An 18657-nucleotide genomic window follows, 5' to 3' on the forward strand; every position below is an offset into this window, starting at 1 on the left:
TGCTTGATTGGCACCACATCCACAAACATTCACTCCCTCCACTAAGACGCACAGTAGCAGCAGTATGCAGCATCTACAAGATGCACGCAGAAACTCACCAAGGCTCCTCAGACAGCACCTTCGAAACCTGTGACCTCAAGCACCTAGGAGGACAAGGGCAGCAGACACATGTGAACCCCACCACCTGGAAGTTCCCCTCTAAGCCACTCACCATCCTGACTTAGAAATATATCGCCGTTCCTTTACTGTCGCTGGGTCAAAATCCTGGAACTGCTCCACCCCCCACCCCTAAACTGCACTGTGGGTGTACACTCTCTCAAGGGCAATTAAGGATGGGCGATAAATGCTGGCCTAGCCAGCAACACCCATATCCCATAAATGAATAATAAAAATCTCAAGTCCCTCATCCTTATAACCATTCCACTCAATCTCCTCTGCACCCTATCAAAGCCTTGATATCCTTCCCAAAACATGATGCTCCAACTTAGGTCGGAGGAGTGATTTAGAGAACTTTAGCTTAACTTGTTTTATGCTGCTATTTAAAAAGCCCAGATTCTCTTTGCATTTTTCACAGCCTCATCAACTTGTCTATTTACAAGGTTTCTCTTAGCCTTGTCACTGCTTCATATGGCGCAGTGTCAGAACCTGCCTCTGTTACAGACAGAGGAGAGCTGGGAAAATAGTTCCCTCCCCTTTTTCCACCTCTCGACTGACCAAGGACAGATGTGTTTTTAAAAAGTAAAAAAAAGTGTTTTAACCCCGAGTGCTGTAATTAAACATAGAAACTAGGAGCAGGAGTAGGCCATTTGGCCCTTTGAGCCTGCTCCGCCATTCAAAATGATCACGGCTAAACCTCTGTCTCAACACCATATTCCCACTTTCTCTCTATACCCCTTGATGTCCCGAATATCCAAAAAATGATCAATTTCTTTCTTTAATATACTCTGTGACCCGGTCTCCACAGCCTTCTCTGGTAGAGAATTCCACAGGTTGACCACCGTCTGAGTGAAGAAATTTTTCCTTATCTCAATTCTAAATGGCCTGCCCTGTATCCTTAGACTGTGGCCCCTGGCTCTAGACTCCCCAAACAGGAGAAATGTCCTCCCTGCATCCAGTCTGTCCAGCCCTGTTAGAATTTTATACATTTCAATCAAATCCCCTCATTCTTCTAAACTCTAGTGAGTACAGACTCAGTCGACTCAATCTCTCCTCATACAACAATCCTGCCATCCCCAGCATCAGCCTAGTGAACATTTGCTGCACTCCCTCTATGGCAAGTATAACCTTCTTGGGTAGGGAGACCAAAACTGCATGGAATACTCCAGGTGTGCTCTCACCAAGACCCTGTATAACTATAGTAAGATATCCTTACTTCTGAACTCAAATCCTCTTGCAATGAAGGCCATCATACCATTTGCCTTCCTAATTGCTTGCTGGACCTGCCTGTTTACTTTCATTGACAGGTGTACAAGGACACCCAGATCCCTTTGTACATCCACATTTCCCAATATATCACCATTTAAATAATAATCTGCCTTTCTGTTCTTCACTCCAAAGTGTATAACTTCACATTTATCCATGTTATACTGCATCTACCATGTGTTTGCCCACACACACAACTTGTCTAAATCACCCTGAAGCCTCCTTCCATCCTCCTCACGACTCACAACCCTGCCCAGTTTCGTGTTGTCAGTAAACTTGGAAAGATCGCATTTGGTTCCCTTATCCAAGTCATATAAATCATGAATAGTTAGGGCCCAAGCACTGATCCCTGCGGTACACCACTGGTCACCGCCTGCCATCTGGAAAAAGACCCATTTATTCCCACTCTCTGTTTCCAGTCTGTGAACCAATTCTCGATCTATGCCAGTATATTACCCCCAATCCCATGTGCTTTAATTTTTCCCACTGGCTTCTTTTGTGGGACCTTATCAAAAGCCTTCTTGAAATCCAAATACACCACATCCACTGGTTCTCCCTTATCTATTCTACTAGTTACATCCTCAAAAAATTCCAGTAGATTAGTTAAGCATGATTTCCCTTTTATAAACCTATGCTGACTTTGTCTAATCCTGTTAATGCTTTCCAAGTGTTCTGTTACCACATTTTTTATAATAGACTCTAGAATTTTCCCCACTACTGATTTTAGACTAACTGGTCTGTAATTCTGTTTTTCCTCTCCCTCCTTTTTTAAATTGTGGGGATACATTTGCCACCCTCCAATCTGTAGCAAGTGCTCCACAACCTATAGAATTTTGAAAGATGACCACCAATGCATCCAATATTTCCAGGGCCACTTCCTGTAGTACTCTGGAATGTCGATTATCAGGCCCTGGGGATTTTTCAGCCTTTAACCTCATTAATTTCTCTAGCACCATTTTTTTTACTAATACTGATTTTCTTCAATTCCTCCCTCTCACTGGACCCTTGGTTCCGTAACATTTCTGGGAAATTATTTGTGCCCTTTTTGTGAAGACAGAACCAAAATATGTGTTCAATTCTTCTGCCATTTGTTCCCCATTATAATTTCCCACGTTTCTGACTGTAAGGGACTTATGTTTGTCTTCGCTAATCTTTGTCTCTTCACATATTTACAGAAGATTTTGCAGTCAGTTTTTATGTTCCTTACAAGTTTACTCTAATACTCCATTTTCCCCTTCCTGATCAATATTTCTGTCCACTTTTGCTGAATTCTAAACTGCTCCCAGTCCTCAGGCTTGCTGCTTTTTCTGGCAATTTTGTATGTCTCCTCTTTGGATCTAATACTATCCCTAATTTCTTTTGTAATCGATGGTTGAGCCACCTTTCTCGTTTTATTTTTGTGCCAGACAGGAGTGAATAATTGTTGTAATTCATGTATGCATTCATTAAATATTAGCCATTGCCTATCCACCATCAACCCTTTTAGTAGGGTTCCCCAATCCATCATTGCCAACACGTGCCTCATACTCTCGCAGTTTCCTTTATTTAGATTCAGGATCCTAGTTGCGGATTCAACTTCCTCATCCTCCATCCTAATGAACAATTCTATCATTGTATGGTCGCTCTTCCCCAAGGGACCCCGCACAAGATTGTTAATTAATCCTTTCTCATTGAACAATACCAAATCTAGGATAGCCTGCTCTCCAGTTGGCTACTCAACATATTGGTCTAAAAAAACCATCACGTGTACACACCAGGAAATCCTCCTCCACAGTATTTTTTTCTAGTTTGGTTTGTCCAATCTATATGGAGATTAAAGTCACTCATGATTACAGTTGTACCCTTATTGCATGCGTCTCTAATTTCCTGCTTAATGCCTTCCCTTACATCTCCATTACTGTTTGGGGGCCTATAGACAACCCCCACCAACATTTTCTGCCCCTTGGTGTTTCTTATCTCCACCCAAACAGATTCCACATCATGATTTTCCGAGCCAATATCCTTCCTCACTATTGCATTGATTCCCTCCTTTACTAATGGTGCTACCCCACCTCCTTTCCCTATTTTTCTGTCCTTCCTAAATATTGAATACCCCTGGATGTTCAGTTCCCATCCTTGGTCACCCTGCAGCCACATCTCTGTAATTGCAACTATATCATAACAGTTTATATCTACTTGCGCTGTTAATTCATCTACCTTATTGCGAATGCTCTGCGCATTTAAATACAATGCCTTTAGATTTGTCTTTTTAACCTTGTTAGTCATCTTTATTTTGCATTATGACCCCATTTGTTTCTCGCCCTTGTCTTTTCTGCCTTCCAGTTTTGCTTCTACTTTTCTGTCTTTCGTTTTTATCCTTGTTTCCCCCTCCTCTGTCTCCCTGCTTAGGTTCCCATTCCCCTGCCTTTCTAGTTTTAAACCCTCCCCGACTGCACTAGCAAACACCACTCCCGGCCCTGCCCAGATGCGACCCATCCTCTTTGTACTGTTCCCACCTTCCCCAGAACCAGTCCCAATGTCCCAGGAATCAGTCCTTCACCTTCACACCATTTCTTCAACCACATATTCATCTGATATATTCAGTTATTTCTACTCTCACTAGCACGTGACACTGGTAGTAACCCTGAGATTATCATCTTTGAGATCCTACTTTTTAATTTACGTCCTGACTCCTGATATTTAGCTTGTAGGACCTCATCCCTTTTTTTTTTACCTACATTGTTGGTACCAATATGTACCACGACTACTGGCTATTCACCCTCCCCTTCAAAATGCCCTGCAGCCTCTCCGAGACATCCTTGACCCTGGCACCAAGGAGTCTCTTTTGCAGCCGCAGAAACGCCTGTCTGTTCCCCTTACTATTGAATCCCCTATCACTTACAGCCCTGCCACTCTTCTTCCTCCCCTCTTGTGCAGCAGAGCCACCAATGGTGCTATGGACTTGGCTCCTGCTGCTTTCCCCTGAGAAGTCGTCTTCCCCCAACAGCATCCAAAACAATGTATCTGTGCCACAGGGGACTCCTGCACTACCTGCCTTCCTCTACTCTGCCTGCTGGTCATCCATCCCTTTTCTACCTGTTCAGTCTTTACCTGCAGTGTGAGCACGTCACTGAACATGCCGTCCACGATAATGTAAATCCACCCGCAGCTCCAGCTCGGAAATGTGGTTAAGCCAGTAGCTGCAGCCGGACACATTTCCTGCACACATAGTCACCAGGGCCACTGGAAGTGTCCATGATTTCCCACATAGTACAGGAGGAGCATATCACAGGTGAGAGCTCTGCTGCCATGACTTCCCTTTAGACTAAGCTCTTTAGTTACTCCCTTTAAAGAATACTAATTATGCTAGGGGACTTATTCCACTCCAAACACCCCCACTACAGTCCAAAGTCCTCACCTTATTTTGTTTAAGCTAATGGACTGCAGCAGTTTAATTAGTAGAAAAATAGATGTAGAAATACTCACCTGACCCTACTTACCAATCAGCTGCTTCCCCTGCGTCGTCACTTTTTGAATCATGATGTCCTCACACCGCCTTCAGCCCCAAGTCCAGCTCCCGCTCTTTTTAAATCTCCGCTCTGACTCTCAGCACCCACTCTTTTTTTTAAATCTCCGCTCTGACTCTCAGCTCTTGCTCTTTTTAAATCTCTGCCAATCTCTTCTGACAAACGACAGGTTTTCTCATAAGATTTTAAAAAAAAGGATATGTTCATTATTCAACATCGGAAATGTAGTCGCAACCACACATACTCAGACAACACATACACTCAAGAAAAGATGGTGATTAGAAGAGCTAGCATGCACTTAGGTCTTAAAAGTCCAAAAATTCACTGTCACGGTTGCTTCTCCTGAGATGAAGTCTTAAAACACATCGCAGGCCTGTGATTCCTTTTTGGTATGGTGAAAAGAGTCTGGAGTTTGATAAAGACTGATTCACAGCAGTTTACTGCCAGGAGCAGCAGCTTTCTCTTCCTTCACTCCAGTCAAGATACAGTTGAACCCCTTAAACACAAACCTGATTTGGTTCCTCAGATAGGTCACGACTAAACTGAATTCTCTGCCTACTGATGGACCTTAGGCAGGGTTCTGTTCTTGGCTGGCCTGCACCTCTCTCTGCTTCTCCTCCAAAAATTTGTCTTATTCAATGTCCTTAATCAGGCCGGGATTTTCCAGTCTGGCTGAAGTCGGCGAACATTTAAATGGCTCGTCTCATCCAGCGCGGGTGAATCCGCCACTGCGGGGCTGCAAATAGCCGGCCCTAGTTTCTGCCATGTGATCTGGAGTATCTGTTTTTATATGGTCCTGACAAACAGCCTCTGAAAAGTTCACCCGTTCACATAATCATGACTGAATCGAGTTTTTTTTCTTCAAGCCCTTTCTTTGGAATTCCAGGCTGAAGCCCAAAATCTGCAAGTCTGGGAAGAGGCCGCTATTAATCCACAGCAAAGGTCTTTTGTTGCATTGTCACGACTTCTCAAGGACACCTCCCAAAAGTTCATTTGCATGTTAATGTCTTATCAGAGCTTGAAGGCCAGCTCCTGGACCTTGTAGTTTCCGTTGGTAATTACAGGAAAGAAAAAGGCCACCTGGCCTCTCCTTAGTTTTGTTGAAAAATAAATAGATTTCGAATGTATGGTCCATGAATTCGGGAGCGTATATTGCGTGGAGCGTGACAGCAGATTGGTCCCTTGCTGTCAGCAAAAGTGCACTTTATGAAGCTGCTCCATCCCTAACGGATTTTTCCCGAATGTGCATCAACTTATGCGAATGGGAGGTTCCCGAAAGCATCGCTTGAGGGGACAATAAGTGACGGCGTTCCCTTTGCCTTCACTTCATGCTGATCAGCATTGCTGAGGAACTGGGTTTCTTCCAGTTTCCATGTCAACGCAGCACCAGATCATGCTGAGGTCGAGTTATGACATTCGGGAGGTTGGTTCACAAAGTTGGCACCGCCTCCAGAAACACCAAATATCCAGAGCCAGAAGTGCTGGAACCTCTAAAACGCTGCTTTCTGGGTTCATTGTCAGCATTTGGCCCCTTTGACGATCTTTTTTTATTCGTGCTAACTATTTAGGGAGAACAATTTAGTGACAAGTAAAGTTGCTCCCATCTGACTTTCCGTGTCAGGCCGCTGTTGTGCTTGTTATCCAGAGAATAAAACCAGCAAGTGGATTCATTTCCTGGTGGGCTTGCCGATGATGTTCAATCAATGGAGTAGACTCAAAGTGGAGAGTATTCCATCACACTCCTGACTGGCGTCTTGTGAAAATGGTGCAGAGGCTTTGAAAAGTCGGGAAGTTAGATTTGACACACAATTGCCAGCCTCTGACTTGGCTCGGGTTTCCTTCCCGATAGGAAGTTGGACCGTCACAAAACCCCACGTGAACAGACCCCCCCCCCCTCCCCCCCACCCCAAAAAAACCTCATGGCCCAGCTTCTCTTCCCCAGCCTGAATTCCTGATACCAAAGAGAGAGAGAGCTCCACTGCGCTCCTGCCAAATAACACCAGGGGATCTTTAACATTCACCTGACACAAAGTATTGGTCAAAACCAGCTGATCTGGAAGACAGCATTTCTGTTTGTGCAGAGCTCCCCCCTGAGTACGTCCCCTCTGACAGTGCAGCATCCCCTGAGTACGTCCCCTCTGACAGTGCAGCATCCCCTGAGTACGTCCCCTCTGACAGTGCAGCATCCCCCGTCCCCTCTGACAGTGCAGCATCCCCTGAGTACGTCCCCTCTGACACTGCAGCCTCCCCTGAGTACGTTCCCTCTGACAGTGCAGCATCCCCTGAGTACGTCCCCTCTGACAGTGCAGCATCCCCCGTCCCCTCTGACAGTGCAGCATCCCCTGAGTACGTCCCCTCTGACAGTGCAGCATCCCCCGTCCCCTCTGACAGTGCAGCATCCCCTGAGTACGTCCCCTCTGACACTGCAGCCTCCCCTGAGTACGTCCCCTCTGACAGTGCAGCATCCCCTGAGTACGTCCCCTCTGACAGTGCAGCATCCCTGAGTACGTTCCCTCTGACAGTGCAGCATCTCCCGTCCCCTCTGACAGTGCAGCATCCCCCGTCCCCTCTGACAGTGCAGCATCCCCTGAGTACGTCCCCTCTGACAGTGCAGCATCCCCTGAGTACGTTCCCTCTGACAGTGCAGCATCCCCTGAGTACGTCCCCTCTGACAGTGCAGCATCCCCTGAGTACGTCCCCTCTGACAGTGCAGCATCCCCCGTCCCCTCTGACAGTGCAGCATCCCCTGAGTACGTCCCCTCTGACAGTGCAGCATCCCCCGTCCCCTCTGACAGTGCAGCATCCCCTGAGTACGTCCCCTCTGACACTGCAGCCTCCCCTGAGTACGTCCCCTCTGACAGTGCAGCATCCCCTGAGTACGTCCCCTCTGACAGTGCAGCATCCCCTGAGTACGTTCCCTCTGACAGTGCAGCATCTCCCGTCCCCTCTGACAGTGCAGCATCCCCCGTCCCCTCTGACAGTGCAGCATCCCCTGAGTACGTCCCCTCTGACAGTGCAGCATCCCCTGAGTACGTTCCCTCTGACAGTGCAGCATCCCCTGAGTACGTCCCCTCTGACAGTGCAGCATCCCCTGAGTACGTCCCCTCTGACAGTGCAGCATCCCCCGTCCCCTCTGACAGTGCAGCATCCCCTGAGTACGTCCCCTCTGACACTGCAGCATCCCCTGAGTACGTCCCCTCTGACAGTGCAGCATCCCCTGAGTACGTCCCCTCTGACAGTGCAGCATCCCCCGTCCCCTCTGACAGTGCAGCATCCCCTGAGTACGTCCCCTCTGACAGTGCAGCACCCCCTGAGTACGTTCCCTCTGACAGTGCAGCATTCCCTGAGTACGTCCCCTCTGACAGTGCAGCATCCCCTGAGTACGTCCCCTCTGACAGTGCAGCATCCCCTGAGTATGTCCCCTCTGACAGTGCAGCATCCCCTGAGTACGTTCCCTCTGACAGTGCAGCATCCCCCGTCCCCTCTGACAGTGCAGCATCCCCTGAGTACGTCCCCTCTGACACTGCAGCATCCCCTGAGTACGTCCCCTCTGACAGTGCAGCATCCCCTGAGTACGTCCCCTCTGACAGTGCAGCATCCCCCGTCCCCTCTGACAGTGCAGCATCCCCTGAGTATGTCCCCTCTGACAGTGCAGCACCCCCTGAGTACGTTCCCTCTGACAGTGCAGCATTCCCTGAGTACGTCCCCTCTGACAGTGCAGCATCCCCTGAGTACGTCCCCTCTGACAGTGCAGCATCCCCTGAGTATGTCCCCTCTGACAGTGCAGCATCCCCTGAGTACGTTCCCTCTGACAGTGCAGCATCCCCTGAGTATGTCCCCTCTGACAGTGCAGCATCCCCCGTCCCCTCTGACAGTGCAGCATCCCCTGAGTACGTTCCCTCTGACAGTGCAGCATTCCCTGAGTACGTCCCCTCTGACAGTGCAGCATCCCCTGAGTATGTCCCCTCTGACAGTGCAGCATCCCCTGAGTATGTCCCCTCTGACACTGCAGCCGGTCCTTCAGTTCCGATGGTTTTGAGCCTGGATTTTGTGCTCAAGTTTTCAAAGTTGGGCTTGAATCCATCAGCTGGTTCTGAGGCGAGACTGCTCCCCACTGAGGCGCAGCTCACATTTGGACAGGATAACGTCATCTAGTTTGGGGCTGAGACAATTGACGTGGTGCTGTAGAGTTAAATAAATTCAGTGGATGAATCTGCACTGGATGTCAAAAACTGTTGCGGGGGGGGCGGGGGGGGTGGGGGGGGACGGTGGGGTGGGAGGGGATTCATCACACCAAGCCGGCCAGACAGTGCCGTTGCCCCTATGGTGTAATTTAGCCAGCTACCACTTGGGGGCGGTGGAAGATCAGAGAAGCTGCTGATGTCAAAAGCAGAGCTGAGTTGCTGCAAAATGCGGAAAATACTCAGCAGCTAATTGTCCTAGTGCCCGTCAGCAGCAACTGCAGCAGGGACAACCGAACTTAGGCGAGCTTTGAGGGCCAGGGTTTGTGAACATCTTGAGATCAATGACAAAAATAAAAATACCTGGAAAAACTCAGCAGGTCTGGCAGCATCTGCGGAGAGGAGCATTGTTAACGTTTCGAGTCCGTATGAATCTTCAACAGAACTAAGGAAAAATAGAAGAGGGTGAAATATAAGCTGGTTTAAGGTGGGGGGTGGGACAAGTACAGCTGGATAGAGGGCCAGTGATAGGTGGAGATAACCAAAAGATGTCACAGACAAAAGGACAAAGAGGTGTTGAAGGTGGAGATATTATCTAAGGAATGTGCTAATTAAGGGTTGAAAGCAGGACAAGCAAGGTACAGATAGCTCTAGTGGGGGTGGGGCAAAGGAATCGAAATAGGCGAAAAGGTAGAGGTAAAACAATGGATAGAAATACATTTAAAAATAATGGAAATAGGTGGGAAAAGAAAAATCTATATAAATTATTGGGGAAAAAAGGAGGGGATTGGAAAGGGGGTGGGATGGAGGAGAGAGTTCATGATCTAAAATTGTTGAATTCAATATACAGTCTGGAAGGCTGTAAAGTGCCTAGTCGGAAGATGAGGTACTGTTCCTCCAGTTTGCGTTGACCTTCACTGGAACAATGCAGCAAGCCAAGGACGGACATGTGGGCATGAGAGCAGGGTTGTGTGTTGAAATGGCAAACGACAGGGAGGTCTGGGTCACGCTTGCGGACAGACCATAGTTGTTCTGCAAAGCGATCACCCAGTCTGCGTTTGGTCTCTCCAATGCAAAGGAAACTGCATTGGAAGCAAAGAATGCAGTAGACTAAATTGAGGGAAGTGTAAGTGAAACACTGCTTCACTTGAAAGGAGGGTTTGGGCCCTTGGACTGTGAGGAGAGGGGAAGTAAAGGGGCAGGTGTTGCACCTTCTGCGTTTGCATGGGAAGGTGCCGTGGGAGGGGGTTGAGATGTAGGCGGTGATGGAGGAGTGGACCAGAGTGTCCTGGAGGGAACGATCCCTGCGAAATGCCGCCGGGGGTGGTGAAGGGAAGATGTGTTTGGTGGTGGCATCATGCTGGAGTTGGTGGAAATGGCGGAGGATGATCATTTGAATGCGGTCGCTGGTGGAGTGTTAAGTGAGGACAAGGGGGACCCTATCATGTTTCTGGGAGAGAGAGGAAGGTGTGAGGGTGGATGCGCGGGAGATGGGCTGGACACAGTTGAAGGCCCTGTCAACGACCGTGGGTGGAAAACCTCAGTTAAGGAAGAAGGAACACATGTCAGAGGAACTGTTTTTGAAAGTGGCATCATCAGAACAAATGCGACGGAGGTGAAGGAACTGAGAGAATGGGATGGAGTCCTTACAGGAAGCGGGGTGTGAGGAGCTGTAGTCGAGGTAGCTGTGGGAGATTGTAGGCCTGTAATAGATATTGGTGGACAGTCTATCACCAGAAATTGAGACAGAGAGGTCAAGGAAGGGAAGAGAAGTGTCAGAGATGGACCATGTGAAAATGATGGAGGGGTGGAAATTGGAAGCAAAATTAATAAATTTTTCCAGGTCCAGACGAGAGCATGAAGCAGCAACGAAGTAATCATCAATGTACCGGTAAAAGAGTTGTTGGAGGGGGCCTGAGTAGGACTAGAACAAGGAATGTTCCACATACCCCATAAAGAGACAGGCATAGCTGGGGCCCATGCAGGTACGCATAGCCACACCTTTTATTTGGAGGAAGTGAGAGGATTTTAAGGAGAAATTGTTCAGTGTGAGAACAAGTTCAGCCAGACGGAGGAGAGTAGTGGTGGATGGGGATTGTTTGGGCCTATGTTTGAGGAAGAAGCTAAGGGCCATCAGACCATTCCGGTGGGGGATGGAGGTGTAGAGGGATTGGACGTCCATGGTGAAGAAGAAGCAGTTGGGGCCAGGGAACTGGAAATTGTTGATGTGATGTAGGGTGTCAGAGGAATCATGGATGTAGGTGGGAAGGGACTGGACAAAGGGAAAGAGAATGGAGTCAAGATGGCAAGAAATGAGTTCCGTGAGGCAGGAATAGGCTGACACGATCAGTCTTCCGGGACAGTTCTGTTTGTGGATTTTGGGTAGGAGGTAGAAGTGGGCCGTCCGAGGTTGGGGGACTATCAGGTTGGAAGCTGTGGAAGGAAGATCTCCAGAGGAAATTAGGTCAGTGACAGTCCTGGAGACAATGGCAGATGTTCAGTGGTGGGGTCATGGTCCAGGGAGAGGTAGGAGGAAGTATCTGTGAGTTGACGCTCAGCCTCTACGAGGTAGAGGTCAGTGCGCCAGACAACAGCACCACCCTTGTCAGCAGGTTTGATCACAATGTCAGGGTTGGACCTGAGAGAATGGAGTGCAGCAAGTTCAGAGAGAGACAGATTAGAATGGGTGAAAGGAGTAGAGAAATTGAGACAACTGATGTCACGTCAACAGTTCTCAATGAAAAGATCAAGAGAAGCTAAGAATCCAGAGGGAGGGGTCCAGGTGGAGGGAGAATATTGGAGATGGGTAAAAGGATCCATTGAACGGGGAGAGGACTCCTGCCCAAAGAAGTGAGCACGGAGATGAAGACGGCGGAAGAAGAGTTCAGCATTGTACCGAGCCCGAAATTCATTGAGATGAGGGCGTAAGGGTATGAAACTAAGTCCTTTGCTGAGCACTGAACGTTCAGCATCAGAGAGGGGAAGGTCAGCGGGTATGGTGAATACACGGCTGGGATTGGAAGACGGGATTAGGACAGAGGGACAGGCGGGGTGGAGGGCAGGGGTCCTCTCCCTGATCGTGTCAGCCTTTTCCTGCCCCACGGAATTCATTTCTTGCTATCTTGACTCCATTCTCTCTCCCCTTGTCCAGTCCCTTCCCACCTAGATCCACGATTCCTCTGACACCCTACATTATATCAACAATTTCCAGCTCCCTGGCCCCAACCGCCTCCTCTTCATCATTGACGTCCAATCCTTCTACACCTCCATCCCTCACCGGGATGGTCTGATGGTTCTCCGCTTCTTCCTCGAACAGAGGCCCAAACAATCCCCATCCACCACTACTCTCCTCCATCTGGCTGAACTTGTTCTCATACTGAACAATTTCTCCTTCAACTCCTCTCACTTCCTCCAAATAAAAGGTGTGGCTATGGGTACCTGCATGGGCCCCAGTTATGCCTGTCTCTTTATGGGGTATGTGGAACATTCCTTGTTCCAGTCCTATTCCGGCCCCGTCCTACAACTCTTTCTCCAGTACATCAATGATTACTTCGGTGCTGCTTCATGCTCTCGTCTGGACCTGGAAAAATTTATTAATTTTGCTTCCAATTTCCACCCCTCCATCATTTTCACATGGTCCATCTCTGACACTTCTCTTCCCTTCCTTGACCTCTCTGTCTCAATCTCTGGTGATAGACTGTCCACCAATATCCATTACAAGCCTACCGACTCCCACAGCTACCTCGACTACAGCTCCTCACACCCTGCTTCCTGTAAGGACACCATCCCATTCTCTCAGTTCCTTCACCTCCATCGCATCTGTTCAAAAACAATTCCTCTGACATGTCTTCCTTCTTCCTTAACCGAAGTTTTCCACCCATAGTGGTTGACAGGGCCCACAACCGTGTCCGGCCCATCTCCCGCGCATCTGCCCTCACACATTATTCTCCCTAAAAGAAACATGATAGGGCTCCCTTGTCCTCACTTATCACCCCACCAGCCTCCGCATTCAAAAGATCATCCTACGCCATTTCCACCAACTCCAGCATGATGCCACCACCAAACACATCTTCCCTTCACCAACCCCCCCACCCCCCCCCACCGGCGGCATTTCGCAGGGATCGTTCCCTCCGGGGGACCCTGATCCACTCCTCCATCACCCCCTACACCTCAAATCCCTTCCATGGCACCTTCCCATGCAACCGCAGAAGATGCAGCACCTGCCCCTTCACTTCCTCTCGCCTCACCATCTAAGGGTCCAAACACTTCTTTCAAGTGAAGCAGCATTTCACTTGCACTTCCCTCAATTTAGTCTACTGCATTCGCTGCTCCCAATGCGGTTTCCTCTAAATTGGAGAGACCAAACACAGACTGGGTGACCGCTTTGCAGAACACATTCAGTCTGTCCGCAAGCATGACCCAGACCTCCCTGTTGCTTGCCATTTCAACACTCCACCCTGCTCTCATGCCCACATGTCTGTGCTTGGCTTGCTGCATTGTTCCAGTGAACCTCAACGCAAACTGGAGGAACAGCACCTCATCTTCCGACTAGGCACTTTACAGCCTTCCGGACTGAATATTGAGTTCAACAATTTTAGATCATGAACTCTCCCCTCCATCCCCACTCCCTTTCCGATCCCCCCATTTTTTCAATAATTTATATAGATTTTTCTTTTCCCACCTATTTCCATTATTTTTAAATGTATTTTCATCCATTGTTTTATCTCTACCTTTTAGCCTATTTCAATCCCTTCCCCCCACCAACCCCCACCACCCCCCCCCCCCCCCCCACCCCCCACGCACCCCACCCCCACTAGGGCTATCTGTCCCTTGCTTGTCCTGCTTTCTACCCTAAATTAGCACATTCCTTAGATAATATCACCACCTTCAACACCTCTTTGTCCTTTTGTCTATGACATCTTTTGGTTATCTCCACTTATCACTGGCCCTCTATCCAGCTCTACCTGTCCCACCACCCCTTAAACCAGCTTATATTTCACCTCTCTTCTATTTTTACTTAGTTCTGTTGAAGAGTCATACGGACTCGAAACATTAACTGTGTTTCTCTCTGCAGATGCTGTCAGACCTGCTGAGTTTTTCCAGGTATTTTTATTTTAATTTTTGTTTTGGATTTCCAGCATCTGCAGTTTTTTTGCTGTTATCTTATGAGATCAATGACATCGCGCAGGCAGAAAACCAGGTGACTGTGTACGCCAGAGCTGGGGAGTCCACCGCATCACATGTCACATGTTTAAACTAACATAAAGTTAACACACCAGTGCCACTGAGGAATGTCGTTCAGCACACCTAACTCCTCTTTCAATTAGCTCAGGTAAAGGCACAGCCACCCCCCTCACTCATTAAGACCCAGCGACAATGAAGAAACAGTTGACATATTAATGAGCTAGACATTGGTGTACAGGGCACAACTTCAACATTTGCTAATGATACGAAACTTGGAAGCATTGTGAATTGTGAGGTGGATAATGTAGGACTTCGGAAAGACATAGACAGGTTGCTTGAATGGGTGGATAAGTGGCAGATGAAATTAAATGCAGAGAAATTTGAAGTGATTGATTTTGGTTGGAAGAACATGGAGATACAATATAAAACAAAGGGTACAATTCCAAAGAGGGTGCAGGACCAGAGGGACTTGCATGAATATCTGCTTAAACCATTAAAGGTGGCAGAACAGGTTCAGAGTGCAGTTAATAAAACATACAGTATCCTAGTCTTTATCAATGGTGGCACAGAGTAAAAGCAAAGAAGGAATGTTAAACCCATATAAAACAATAGTTTGGCCTCAACAAAAACAGAAATACCTGGAAAAACTCAGCAGGTCTGGCAGTATCGGCGGAGAAGAACAAAGTTGACGTTTCAAGCCCTCATGACCCTTCAGCAGAACTGAGTAGAAATAGGAAAGGGGTGAAATATAAGCTGGTTTACAGGGGGGGGTGGCGGGGAGAGAAGAGGATGGGTTGTTGGGACAAGCAGCCAGTAATAGTTGGCGATAACCAAAAGATGTCACAGACAAAAGAACAAAGAGGTGTTGAAGGTGGTGATATTTTCTAAAAGAATGTACTAGTTAAGATTGGAGAGCAGGACGAGCAAGGTAGCTCAAGTGGGTGTGGCGTGAAATAAACCATGGGTGGAATACATTTAAAAATAATGGAAATAGGTGGGAAAAGAAAAATCTATATAAATTATTGGAAAAAGCAAAAGGGAGGGAGAAGAAACGGAAAGGGGGTGGGGATGGAGGAGGGAGTTCAAGATCTAAAGTTGTTGAACTCAATATTCATTCCGGAACGCTGTAAAGTTTCCTCTACATTGGAGAGACCAAATGCAGACTGGGCGACCGCTTTACAGAACACCTTCGGTCTGCCGCAAGAATGACCCAAACCTCCCTGTCGCTTATCATTTCAACACACTCCATCCTGCTCTCTTGCCCACATGTTTGTCCTTGGCTTGCTGCATTGTTCCAGTGAAGCTCAACGCAAACTGGAGGAACAGCACCTCATCTTCCGACTAGGCACTTTACAACCTTCCAGACTGAATATTGTGTTCAACAACTTTAGATCTTGAACTCCCTCCTCCATCCCCACCCCCTTTCAGTTTCTTCCCCCTCCCTTTTGTTTTTTCCAATAATTTATATAAATTTTTCTTTTCCCACCTATTTCCATTATTTTTAAATGTATTCTACTCATGGTTTATTTCACCCCACCCTCTAGAGCTACCTTGCTCGTCCTGCTCTCCAATCTTAATTAGCACATTCTTTTAGATGATATCACCACCTTCAACACCTCTTTGTTCTTTTGTCTGTGACATCTTTTGGTTATCTGCTCCTATCACTGCTTGCTTGTTCCAACAACCACCCCACCCCCCACCCGGTAAACCAGGTTATATTTCACCCTTTTCCTATTTCTACTTAGTTCTGTTGAAGGGTCATGAGGACTCGAAACATTAACTTTGTTCTTCTCCGCCGATGCTGCCAGACCTGCTGAGTTTTTCCAGTTTTCTGTTTTTGTTTTGGATTTCCAGCATCCGCAGTTTTTTGTTTTTATCACTAGTTTGGCCTCAACTGGAGTATTGCATCCAGTTCTGGACACCACACTTCAGGAAGGATGTGAAGGCACTTGAGGTGGTGCAGAAAAGATTCACAGAAATGGTTCCCTTGATGAGAAACTTAAGTTATGTAGATAAATTGCAGAAGTTGGGACTGTTTTCCTTGGAGAAGAGAAGATTGAAAAATATTTGTTCAAGGTTTTCAGAATTATGAGAGGTCGGGACAGAATGGATAGGGAGAAACTGTTCCCATTGGTGGAATGTTCAAGAACCAGAGGGCACAGGTTTAAGGTAATCGGCATAAAGAAGCAATGGTGACATGAGGAAAACCTTTTTCACACAGCGAGTCATTTAAATCTGGAATGCACTGCCTGAGAGTGTGGTGGAAGCAGGTTCAATGGAGGCATTCATGAGTGAATTAAATCAGTATTCGAAAAAGAAGCTTATGCAGAGCAATGGGGAAAAGGCAGGGGAGTGGACCTAGGCGAATAGTAACTTCAGAGAGCTGGCATAGATATTATGGACCATATAGCCTTCTGTGCTGGAAGCATTCAATGATTCTGTGAAAGTTATAGTAAACATGGAGATACAGCAAGAAATTAATAATGTATCTTATGGTATGTTGGAGTATAAGAGCAAGGAAGTCTTGCTGCAATTAAGTAGGGCGGTGGATGTTTGTAATTCCCTACCCCAGATATGTAGATGCTATTGATTATATTCAGGGTCGAGATAGATTTTTAGACATTCAAGAATTCAGGGAAGTGCAGCTGATGTTGAAGATCAGTTGTGATCTTACTGACTGGCAGAATGGGCTGGAGGGGCTGAATGGCCTCTTGTTCCAATTTCTTATGTCTTTATTCGATATGTCACCTAGAGGGGACTTAAACAGCTGGAACTGTCAAAGGTTTGGTGCTATAATAGGGATTGGGGCTGATTGTGCATGAGTCGTGCTTCATGAAAAATAAGACGAATCAGAGCAGGAGAATGCAGCGGTCACCAGTTATCCGAGCATGCGCAGGATCCTGGAGGCGCCATGCTTCCTGGGAATTGTAGTACAGGAGGTCTCCTGATTGGCTGCTGCTCCCGAGGCGAGTCGTGCGGGGCGCGGGGCAGGCCGGGAGTTGTAGTCCGGAGTGATGGACTACAGGTCCCAGCGGGTAGTGCGCAGGCGCCAAGGGGCATCCGAGGCCGGACAGCCCCGGGAGTCGCGGCCGCTTTCTGAGCCGAAGAGGCAGCAACCGGACATGGCTGCATCAACAGAGGACCAGGGTCACAGCCAAGTTCAACAAGTATTCTCCACCGTCGAGAGGGTGGCGAAAGGTACCCGGGGAGGGCACAGGGTTGGTGGGGTGGCTGGTTGTGGAGAAGGGGATTTGGGGGGATGAAGGATGGGGGGTGGGGGATGGGGGTTGGGGATGAAGGATGGGGATTGGGGGGATGAAGGATGGGGATTGGGGGGATGAAGGATGGGGGTGGGGGATGAAGGATGGGGGTTGGGGGATGAAGGATGGGGGTGGGGGATGAAGGATGGGGTTTTGGGGATGAAGGATGGGGGCTGGGGGATGAAGGATGGGGGTTGGGGGATGAAGGATGGGGGTGGGGGGATGAAGGATGGGGGTGGGGGGATGAAGGATGGGGGCTGGGGGATGAAGGATGGAGGTTGGGGGATGAAGGATGGAGGTTGGGGGATGAAGGATGGGGGCTGGGGGATGAAGGCTGGGGGCTGGGGATGAAGGCTGGGGGCTGGGGGATGAAGGATGGGGATTGGGGGATGAAGGATGGGGATTGGGGGATGAAGGATGGGGGCTGGGGGACGAAGGATGGGGATTGGGGATGAAGGATGGGGGCTGGGGGATGAAGGATGGGGGTGGGGGGATGAAGGATGGGGGCTGGGGGATGAAGGATGGAGGTTGGGGGATGAAGGATGGAGGTTGGGGGATGAAGGATGGGGGCTGGGGGAAGAAGGCTGGGGGCTGGGGGATGAAGGATGGGGATTGGGGGATGAAGGATGGGGATTGGGGGATGAAGGATGGGGGCTGGGGGACGAAGGATGGGGATTGGGGACGAAGGATGGGGATTGGGGGATGAAGGATGGGGATTGGGGGATGAAGGATGGGGATTGGGGGATGAAGGATGGTGGCTGGGGGATGAAGGATGGGGGCTGGGGGATGAAGGATGTGTGTTGGGGATGAAGGATGGGGGTTGGGGGATGAAGGATGGGGTGGGGGATGAAGGATGGGGGTTTGGGGAGCTGAAGATTGGGGGATGAAGGATGGGGGTGGGGGATGAAGCATGGGGCTGGGGGATGAAGGATGGGGATTGGGGGATGAAGGATGCGTGTTGGGGATGAAGGATGGGGATTGGGGATGAAGGATGGGGATTGGGGGATGAAGGATGGGGGCTGGGGGATGAAGGATGGGGGCTGGGGGATGAAGGATGGGGGCTGGGGGATGAAGGATGCGTGTTGGGGATGAAGGATGGGGGTT

The 18657-nt window shown here is 48.6% G+C and overlaps 1 protein-coding gene across 2 annotated transcripts in view; it reads left to right on the forward strand.

Annotated features, from left to right (window-relative positions):
* Positions 1-17340: 17340 nt before the first annotated feature.
* Positions 17341-18657, forward strand: part of LOC121289859 (serine/threonine-protein phosphatase 2B catalytic subunit gamma isoform-like) — a 55003-nt gene continuing 53686 nt past the window's right edge. For both annotated transcript variants that reach the window (XM_041209765.1, XM_041209766.1), the window contains exon 1: positions 17341-17491. In XM_041209765.1, coding sequence (XP_041065699.1) covers positions 17416-17491 — 76 coding nt within the window. In that variant the 5' untranslated portion in view covers positions 17341-17415. The remainder of the gene's footprint in view (positions 17492-18657) is intronic.

This window comes from Carcharodon carcharias, chromosome 17 (genome assembly GCF_017639515.1).
Source record: "Carcharodon carcharias isolate sCarCar2 chromosome 17, sCarCar2.pri, whole genome shotgun sequence".
In the NCBI taxonomy this organism is placed as follows: Eukaryota; Metazoa; Chordata; class Chondrichthyes; order Lamniformes; family Lamnidae; genus Carcharodon; species Carcharodon carcharias.